This window comes from Melampsora larici-populina (genome assembly GCF_000204055.1).
Source record: "Melampsora larici-populina 98AG31 unplaced genomic scaffold MELLAscaffold_27, whole genome shotgun sequence".
Lineage (NCBI taxonomy): Eukaryota > Fungi > Basidiomycota > Pucciniomycetes > Pucciniales > Melampsoraceae > Melampsora > Melampsora laricis-populina.
This window is the reverse complement of record NW_006768791.1, coordinates 237,094-247,140: the sequence shown is the minus strand read 5'-3', so window position 1 is coordinate 247,140 and position 10,047 is coordinate 237,094. Positions and strand designations below refer to the sequence as shown.

At 43.5% G+C, this 10,047-nt stretch overlaps 3 protein-coding genes across 3 annotated transcripts; 2 read left to right on the top strand and 1 right to left on the bottom strand.

Annotated features, from left to right (window-relative positions):
• Positions 1–401: 401 nt before the first annotated feature.
• MELLADRAFT_72283 (uncharacterized protein) lies at positions 402–2,788 on the top strand (the record flags this gene model as incomplete). The annotated part of the gene is made up of 8 exons (XM_007411906.1): positions 402–760; positions 832–978; positions 1,056–1,261; positions 1,341–1,385; positions 1,452–1,880; positions 1,945–2,099; positions 2,175–2,273; positions 2,344–2,788. The coding sequence occupies 8 exons, from the start codon at positions 466–468 to the stop codon at positions 2,456–2,458; spliced, it is 1,491 nt and encodes a 496-aa protein (XP_007411968.1).
• Positions 2,789–3,360: 572 nt separating this feature from the next.
• Positions 3,361–7,133, bottom strand: MELLADRAFT_108080 (uncharacterized protein; the record flags this gene model as incomplete). Its single annotated transcript, XM_007411779.1, has 17 exons — positions 3,361–3,396; positions 3,461–3,657; positions 3,751–3,829; positions 3,903–4,012; positions 4,106–4,202; positions 4,288–4,461; positions 4,530–4,657; positions 4,717–4,946; positions 5,026–5,095; positions 5,194–5,407; positions 5,487–5,584; positions 5,652–5,988; positions 6,075–6,191; positions 6,265–6,384; positions 6,538–6,860; positions 7,004–7,034; positions 7,107–7,133. The coding sequence occupies 17 exons, from the start codon at positions 7,131–7,133 to the stop codon at positions 3,361–3,363; spliced, it is 2,388 nt and encodes a 795-aa protein (XP_007411841.1).
• A 1,196-nt stretch (positions 7,134–8,329) lies between these two features.
• MELLADRAFT_88487 (uncharacterized protein) lies at positions 8,330–8,655 on the top strand (the record flags this gene model as incomplete). The annotated part of the gene is made up of 4 exons (XM_007411907.1): positions 8,330–8,436; positions 8,481–8,502; positions 8,543–8,547; positions 8,589–8,655. 4 exons carry the CDS (start codon positions 8,330–8,332, stop codon positions 8,653–8,655), a joined length of 201 nt encoding a protein of 66 aa, XP_007411969.1.
• Positions 8,656–10,047: the final 1,392 nt, after the last annotated feature.

Genomic DNA, 10,047 nt, shown 5'->3' with positions numbered 1-10,047 from the left:
TCATCAAAATCCATTTTGGCCCCCAATGAAAATCAGATCAATGATCCTCCAAAGACTGCCTCTGACTCAGGGACCATCGGGTCTACTCAAACTCAACTCTCGACCGATCAAAGCAGCCTGTGTTCCAAGCTTCCCTTACCGACCGAATCGCCTGATCGGCCAGCTCACTCATCCTCCGCTCAAAGCTCAACGCAAGAAAGCAAAATTACAGAGTTGAGCGTGGCATCATCCGAATGCGATCGATTAGATGAAATAAAAGAAGAAGCCGATGGAGAAGCAGAAGGGCCGTGCGAATCCACACCTCTACTCACCAAAGCTCAGCTGTCGCCTCCTACAACTACAAAGCCCATTCCTCAATCAAGTAAACCAGTTCGGCTCTTCAAGTCCATTCTTGGGATCTCGACAGATTCTCTTGGCTTTAATCGATTCATCTTACTAGTCAACTTGCTCTTGACAGCGTTTTGCATGGATGCGAGCTTTAGAACTCATTTTTTCAATGGTGAAGAAGATTTGGCATTTGTGAGAGTAGGAGCAGTAGGTGAAAATTGGGCCAAGATCCATGCTCGAATTCCACCTCGTGGTCAAACAGGTTCAGAACTATTTGATTCCGATGTAGTCTCAGTGGGTGCGATCGTGATCTATCGACCAATGAAACCTGTTGGGGATTGGATAGTAGGCCCCAAATTGTTTACATCTAATGAAACTGACTGGAATTCAATAGTTAAGATTGACGACCTATGGCCTGGTACATTCTATGAATGTGAGTAAGGCTTGTATCACTCTCAGCTCGCTTTTGAAGCTAAGTGGCTCAACCTTGACCGTACAAATTAGATCGGTTGACATCCCTGACATCCCCCAACACGCATCATGATCGGTTCCCTGCCGTGGGGCGTTTTAGGACGGTTCCCGATCCGCGCCTTGCGTCTAATGCGGTTGATGGAGGAGTTTTTTCCTTTGCGTACACAAGCTGTATCAAACGTACGTGATTCTGACGAGCATCTTCGTACGCCCAGATCAACTAATAGGACTATTTGACACTCTTTCACATTGTGCAGCTGGTTTTCCTTACAACCCTCTCAAATCACCCCTTCATAATGAGGGAGCAGAGCAGCTAGCCGAAATTGCTCATGAGCGACATTTGGACTTTGTATTGTTCCTTGGTGATTTTATCTACGCCGACTCGCCTTTCTATGCTGGAAATCGAGTACAAGATTATTGGAGAAAGTACCGACAATCTTACGCAAGTCCAGGATGGAGAAAGGTAAGATATCCACCGATACTTGAATCTTTGATCCCTCTACCGCAATCTAAAGGGATTGACATGGTGAAATTGTTCACAGTTAATGCAGTCCATCAGGACTATTCATATCTATGATGACCATGAGGTGAGTCCATTTCGGACAACATTGTCTATCAACCTAGAAGTTGGCTGAGTTTTTATACTTTTGAAGATCTACAACGACTGGGCAGGTCAGGACAACGACGCGGACCCAACCTTCCAACCAGCAAACCAAGCATACAAGCATTATCTCGGCGATGCTAACTATGATGGGCCTGGAAAGGGCGAGAACTATTACTGGTTTCGACATGGCGACGCGGCATTCTTCGTATGGGACTGCCGTCGCTATCGAAGTCCAAACCACCAATTTGATGATGCGGAGAAGACGATGTTGGGTCCTACTCAGAAACAAGTTTATCTTGATTGGCTAGGAGCTGTCAACGCGACTGTCACTTTTAAATTTGTGATTTCATCGACTCCTTTCATGACCCTTTGGAGCGGTCCAGATGGAGCGGTCGATACGTGGGCTGGCTTTACAACCGAACGCTCTGAGCTGATGGATGTAATGCAGAATATCCCGAACTTGATAGTCCTCTCAGGTGTAAGATACCTTTAATCTTGATGATTCAAAAACCCGTGCTGACAAATGCTTTCTCGATGTGCAGGACCGGCACGAATTCGCTGCTGCCACGATCCGTGAGACTGTGATGGAATTTTCGACTTCACCACTAAACCAGTTTTGGTTACCTATCAAAACACTCAGTCAAGAGAATGGACTTGGTCAAACTGGAGAGGACAAACTGTTGAAATACATTCCAGAGTAAGTGATCATGATGAACTCCAACTCGAATTTCGAATACTTTTGTCTAATTGACATGAGCTTTATACTTTCCAGGGGTAATCAAAAATTCTCGACAATAACGATAGATACAAGGGACTCGAAGCATCCTAAGATGAAATTTAATCTGTTCATTGACGGTACAGTCGCTTGGAAGTAAGTAGCGTGTATCAACCCCATACAAGAAACCTTTAGCTATTGTTGACTTCCTTCAATTTTCTTTCAGTTTAACGTACGAAGCAAAGCCAGTAACGGAACCACCAAAGCAACTAGGTGAACTGTTTCCTAGCTGGGAACATTTTATGAACCTAATGCAGCCAATGAAATGGCTCAGTTTTTAGATAAAATACCATCCAGACCACTTACTTCATGGCAAAGGCTGATAAAAGAAATGCTTTGGGATCCCAAAGAAAGGATTGATCGATGTTTGACTTACTAGAAACTGTTTCGGGTAGTTTTTTCAATCTGAGAATTGTGTAATTGATTTGTTTTTATATTATATATATATTGAAGGTGTTTCAGTGGATGATGGAATGGAGGAAATTAACACAAGGGATTGAGTGGATTTTTTTTACCGATTTGTATCTCATCTGATATCCAATCATAAATGATACTTGGATTATAATTTTCTAAAAAAATATTCAATGAAAGCAGGAGCATTGGCACAAGAGACTCATACAATATTGCTTCTACAACTAAGCCCCACCTTTTGTGTACTCATCAGTGAGAAGCACAGATGAGACATAAATGACGATTATCTAAATAAACAGCGAGTCTGATGAAGAAGTGACTACCGATAGCATACACAAACAACTCGGCATCATGGCTGTGTAGTGATGGTACTATTAAACTTTATTACACATTTAATTCAGACCGCTTATCTTAATGTGATGATCCACATCAAAAAAGATCCCACGCCATTCAGAAGAAAAACGTCATTTGTCACACAAACGCGTAGTTTTTCATCACAATTGTTTTAAGAAGGCTACGGCGTTTTTTGGAACAATGTGACAGATGACCACTGGTATGTTCTGTGTGGTCGTTGTGAAGATTATACAGGTAGGAAACCAGATGTTATTCAATCTAGCACTGAGTTTTGGATTAGAAGCCTGTCCGTTAAAAGGTATGATGATACATTTTTTATTGATATCCTTTACGTGGTCTTTACTAATTTTGACACAAAGGGTTTTATGCCAAAAGATCAAAGATACGGATGCAAAATGAAAGCGCTTCTCGGGTCTTGTCATTCGGCCGGTCCAAGTCTCATATCCAACAGCGCCTAAAAATAAGCAAACAAAACGTCAGTTCAACTATATAAGTTTGCATCACCTTTGAGAACTCACTTGATCTTCCAGTCCATCAAAATAATTGTCTCCTTCTTCTTCTTCAGCTGTTGCGGATGGGCCAGGCAATCTACGTTTCTCTTCCTGGGCTTTGATCTCCTCGACACCCCAGAGTGAGATCCCATCTTGTCCAATCTCAAATGGTTGGGCCATTGATCTCAGGAAACGCTTCGAGATGACCATTGCCATATCGGTAGCTGAGTGTTGAATTGGCCACTCGTCAGCACACTTCGTACGAAACCGCGAATGCAAGTTATAGGACATTGAGGTATATTTATCATCTCACTTACACAAATTGGTAGCGGTGTCAGTGATGTACGCATTGATCCATTTCGGTAACTTGGCTCGTTTGTCAGCTTTTGCGAAACGCTGTTGTTGACCAAAGTGACAATTCAGAACTCGTTACCACTAAAAAATCCAAAAAATGTATGACTAAACAAACCTTATCAGCAAAGATCATCAGCCCATAATCCGTCTTCCCTCTCAATACTCGTCCCACACATTGAGCTGCATGTCTCATTGCATCAAATGTCAGATAATCATTCTCTCGGACTTCGATTCATGAGTAGTCAGCAAGTCATGAGAAACGGAGTCAGTCACTCAAGACAAAGCAAACGGAAAAGGATGAAAAAGATAGAAACTCACTTCGATAATTGTCTCTCAGGAATTCGAGCCGAGCTTTCAGTATTCTACTCTCAGTATATTGATATGGAATCCCAAACATGATGACTGCTCGTCCATACTATCGACAATCAAATAAACAGGAATATGAACCAGATGCGATCAAAGGGACACGCATAGCATGTATAAACAAAGGTGGCACGTACGTTATGATCGAAATCGATTCCTTCCGAGACTTTTCCTCTGGCAACCGATAACAAGACAGCACCTTTTCCATTATCGCAAGCTCTTCGATAATTCTCCAACGCGATGCTTGTCTCTACTGCATCAGGTGTCTCCACAAAAATCAATTTGTATTTCCACACTTCTTTCAGGATACCCTGTTTTGAACATGTATCACACATCAGTTCGTCTGCATTTACACAGACAATCCGGTGTTTTAGCTTACCATATCATGCCATGCTGCCACGATAGATTCCATGTAGAGATACGAAGGAAAGAACGCTACGATTCCATCTGGGACGATCTTACAATAGTCAATCAGGACTGTTCCAAAATTTCTCACCACCGAAGGATCTGAAATTTTCAATGATTAGATCACGCAAATGTGGTGTATTGTAAATCATTTCCCTTACCATTCCTGACCTCAAATCTAGATGAGATTGCGACTTGATCAGCACCTCGAGTGATGACCAATGGCAGGAAACAGTTGCGAGTCAAGGTCATGGAGTATGATTCTTGGACGGCCGATTCGAATCCGAGCATCTTGGGGTACATATCGAGTGGACTAATTGTACCGGAGGTGATCACCACACTACTGAAACGATCGAAGACGGGTTTGATCGCTAGTGAGGCGTCTAGGCAACTGCGTCCAAAATGTAGAATCGTTAGATTCCAGCAGGTGAGATCAAAATACTAAATATAGATGGATGCGAAACGCTCACGTAAGATGGAAAACCGGATTCGGTACTGTAGCATTCTCAGTCTCGAATGGCTCCAAAATTAGAAGAAAGCCTGCAGAAGAGTTCACAAATGCTGGGTGAGATTTTGACTATCCTGGTGATCGCCCTCAAAAATAATGATACATTGAATGTCGAGTGACGAAAAGATACCTTTCTCATAAGTCGCGACCAAAGTTGCAAAGCTTGCGACTTGCTGCAGACCATTGTATTGATCTAGCTGCGTTAACTCCAATGTGCGGATCAGACTTGTGAGTCTCTCGGAACAAAATCGAAGGGGCTTGCGATCAATGAACGTAAGATCTTTGAGATGCTGTAAGAACGAAAGCGGGGTTTCTGCTACGACATGTAAGACTCTCATTCGAGTCTACAACAATGGACAATTTCTCATCATAGAAATTAGAAAGACCAAAGCAGCGGTGGGCGATTTAAATAGGGACATGTACCTTCAGGTATTCCACAAAACGCGTCAAGAAGGCCGTGAAATGTTCGGCTCGCCTGATGTTTCCGGGAATTGCTTCTTGCAGTAGATCATCGGGTAAGACTGTGGCAAGGAGTGTTAGGCTTCGATAAAGTAAGTAACTACGAAACCAGTAGTGATAGATACTTACCTGGGGTTGCGATCACACCAGCCTCATCCTCAGCTTGTTCGAGTTCCGAGCCCTGTAGTCCTCGTACCAGCCTTTGGTATTCATTTTGCAGCTTGGAGGCGTCAGTACGTTTGATCTCTTGAATCTTGACCTCCAAGTTTTCGATAGCACGGCCAGCGTTATCAAGGATTGATTTGTTGAGATCGATGGATAGAGATTCGATGCAAACATTGTCGATGTTGTGAGCTTCATCGAACACGACGATAGAGTTGGGAGATATCTCTTTCGAGACTTGAGTTGCCACTTTTGGATCCAGTAGGTAGTGGAATGAATAGATCACGACATCTGCGTAGGCTAGCTAAGTAGAGAGAAATAAAAAAGTGAGACCAAGTAAGCAAATCGATGAATTGGAGTCGTGATTGGACTATACAAGGTGTAACTTACCATCCTTCTGACAGCGAAATAAGGACAGATTCCTTGCTGATGACCATAGTTGGTGATCTCCTCCAAAGTCCATACACCTCGTGGAATCAAGTCGCCAGCTTCGAGTTCTCCGAGTTTCTAAATAGTTACCAGGCCGAACGAGATAGTTAAAACGGGAATCAAATCAATTCTCTCTCCAAATTTCACTCACTTCATGAAACTCACAGAGAGGCACACTTCCAGGGTTGGCTCGGCCTTGTTCGCAGGCCCAGGCAGAAGTTAGGTCGCGACATCGAGCATCGACCACTTTTCCTTTCTTCTCTCTCGACACCTGATGGATGTTTCAAGTCACAACGGAGCAAAAATAGATATCAAAGCCGGTTGACGCGCGACTTTTGAGATAAGCGTCAATTTGATGAAGGTAGAAAGGAGAATGCAATATAATAAACCGGCCCCTGTCGGAGTGGTCGGGCGAGTGACTGACATCTGGATGTATACATAAGTTTTTCCGACTGGTGAGCCCAATCCCAAGGAAATCCTCATCTTCTATTGGACCAGCATTTGTGAGTTCAGCTCGTAATCGCAGTTGAGACGCGCGATAAGCCATCAATCGTTTAAGTTCGATCAAAGCTTTCTCGATTTCGGGCACGGTTCGGGAACAATACACTAATTTCCGTTTTTCGGGGTGATTTTGTTGATATGCCACGATGAGGGAGAGAAGTGATATCGTTTTTCCAGTTCCGGATGGCATCTCTAGCACACAATGACCACCGACGTCTAGGGTGCGTTTGAGATCGGACATCTGTTCTGAGAAGATCGTTAGACTTTGCCGAAAATCAACGGAGTTGGGCAGCCACATACATAAGCATATTGCTCTACGAAATAACGAGGGCAAAGAGTGTTAGCGATACGAGAAGGGTCAATTGAAAAGGATATTAAACCATGCATACCTGGATAAATTTTGTCATAAGGAAATATAATCTGTTGTAGACCAAAGGTGAGTGAGTCAGTTGGGAATTCGATATGCTTGATTTGAAAAGTTGAATGACTTACTTCAAGGTCATCGATGTTGAAAATCATCTTGGATGGAGCTCAGACGATGGCTTCAGATGAAGGTGAGAAACCGATTGGCCAGGGGAGGTACATTGGAAAAGAGCCGCTTTACACACACCACGCGCATATATCAACGGCATGTAAGACCTCTCATATACCATACATGAAAACCATGATGCTCTCTATAACATCCACTGTCTCGGTATGTATTTATGTAGGCTCTCTGCAGGACAGCTCCGTAAAACAGCCACACAGAATATGAGACCTCGCCTTTAGTCTCTCTGACCCACTCATCTCAAAAGGGCTCCAATATATCCGGTCTTGACGGGCCAGCCCCGCTCTTTCTGGCTCATGGCGACCAACAAATCCTCTGAGTCTCACGAAATCTGCGATTCAATCGTCTCTGTTGCTAGATATTTGTTTTCATATTCGAGAGAAAAATATCTCAAACTACATTACTGGAGATCGAAATGCAATCAAAAATGAAACGGGATACGCAATCTCACCTGTGAGATGCTTGTCTAGTCACAAAATCAACCCGACGCTTTAAAAAACTCTCGACAGCCATAAGTACGTGAAATTTAGCCTAATACTAGCTCATTTTGATGACAGGAAATTTGGAGTAGATCCCGTGAAGAACTGACCTGATGGCCGTCTGTCCAATAGGGTCTGACATGGCCTAAAAGTGTAAACATCATTTCGGCGAATTCACGCAAATTCCCCGTGGATCACGAACACAAGAGAAATCATACCGCTACTCGCGTGAGTTTGGAGCAGGGAATATGATAACCGTCACTTGCACCAGCCTTCGCGCTATGATGTAAACAATTAAAATCGTGCTCGGTCCCTAGCTTATACGTGGATCCGTAATCCGTCTCTCAAATGTGTTCAGAACCTCACAGATTACTCAATAAGAAAGCAGGAAAATCGTTCAGGACGTCAATGATGGGGACTAATTCGGAGTTGATGATCTTTGGGAAAGAATTGCGCGTTTGTGGTCCGACAAATACAGGGAGTCGAAAGAGATACCTTAGTTCGCCGTCTATTGCGTTGACGAAACGCTGGTCGGTCTTTCAGGCAGAGAGGATTACTCATCTATAGAGATTGAACTCCAGTTTGAACTGCCTGAAACTTTGAAGTAACGGCTTTACTGCAGGTGTTGTATGATACACTTCTTAATCGGGTGTGGTTCGCCTTGAGCTAGCTTTCGGCGGATTCTGAGTATGATGAGGCCATTTCAACGCGCATCAGATGCGAGAACAACGAGTGCTATTCGGGAATACTTTTGTTATACGAGTGATCCTGGAGTCGAGAAGGAAAGATCCACAAGGTATATTTGAGTAAACTCGCGGTGGACTCATTGAGGTCGTCTAGAGCGGGAATAATTGTAGTCATCGTGAGCTGCAGATTTTTCTATATAAATCATCGTGCCATAGTTGAGGTTCACTCTCCATCAAACATCCCCATCTTGTTGATTGATAGGATCAAAAAATCTTCCTCAACTTTATATTTTATTTTTGTTGATTTAATCGGAAATGTTGCTGAGTAGTTTAGTGTCGGCGCTTGCACTAAATGGTAGGATTTCTTCACATTGCTAAATAATCTAAATTCCTTGCTACCCAGATTTATGCTTGCTCACAAGCTTTTTGGTCTTGTCGTTTCAGCTTGCTTTGTCAGGGGTGCCGTTCATCCCTCCTCGTTTGGTAACCTTCCCCACAACTCCTTTGGCGCAAGGGGATCTATTGGAGCAAGTTTATCAACTCAATTCGACTCTTCTGTTGGTACCATTGACCGCTACCAACCGACTTTTACGCAAGCGTGCCAACAAAAGAAGCCCGATGTCTTGATTCAAGGCTTGGGTGATATCAAAGCTTCAATATCCGTCCTAGGATCAGCTGACGGACTTGCTCAAGTTGATGTCAATGTAGGTTGATGTTTGACTGAAACTTTTAAAGTGAAGTAGACTCTCTGATAGAATCTTACTTCTGTCCATGTTTAGACCTTGACGACCAAAGTTCTCAACTTGATGGTCAAACTTCAAGTGGTATTAAAAGTTATTGATCAATACAAGATGACATCCTCTTGTTCGAGTAAGTCCTATACTCGCTACAGCCTTGGATATATGGAGAGTCTCATTAATCACATTTTTTGTTTGTTTTGTACAGGTGCCATCGTTGACTTGAAGGGTTCTTTACAAATCATGATATCTGCTGTTGCTTCGCAAAACACGGATATCACTACTCAGTGTAAGAGTGCCGGTGTGGACTTGGACTTCTACGCCCGTGTTGGAATTAAACTCGATCTCGGCGCTCAAGTTGCTGCTGTTGCAGGTGCTGGTGCTGGTGCAGGTGCTGGTGCCGCTGCTGGTGCTGGAGTTAATGTCGACGCCTCAACCAAAGTGGTTGCTGACCTCCAAGCTGCGGTCAGCGTCACGGCTGACATAGCGCCAAAGTTCAAGAGCGCCTGTGAACAGAAAAACGTCGACGTTGTTGTTAGCAGTCTAGCTACCATCAGAACCTCGATTCTTAGCTTAGGAACAAACGTCAATGCCTTTGCTAAAGCTGATGCCAATGTAAGTTCTCGTCTGCGTAATCTATTTTTCATCGTTTTCTAAATCTTCTGATGTCCATCAATTCGCAGGTAATCAGTACCAATGTCCTTAGTCTGTTTGTCAAACTGCAAGTATTGATGCGTCTTATCTCTGATAATAACCTGAGCGCTTCATGTCAAAGTGAGTGACCAATAATCGTTTCGTCCATAGTCTCAAGTCGCTTAAATTGCTGTTTACTTGTGATTCAGGCGCTATTGTCTCTCTGCAAACGCCTTTAAAAACGATCGTTGCGTCCGTCGGAGCCGACGTCTCTGCGAAAATTTCATCGACTGTAGACGTCAGCCTCTTCACCAAAGTCGGACTTGATGTTGGCATCAGTGCCAATGTCGC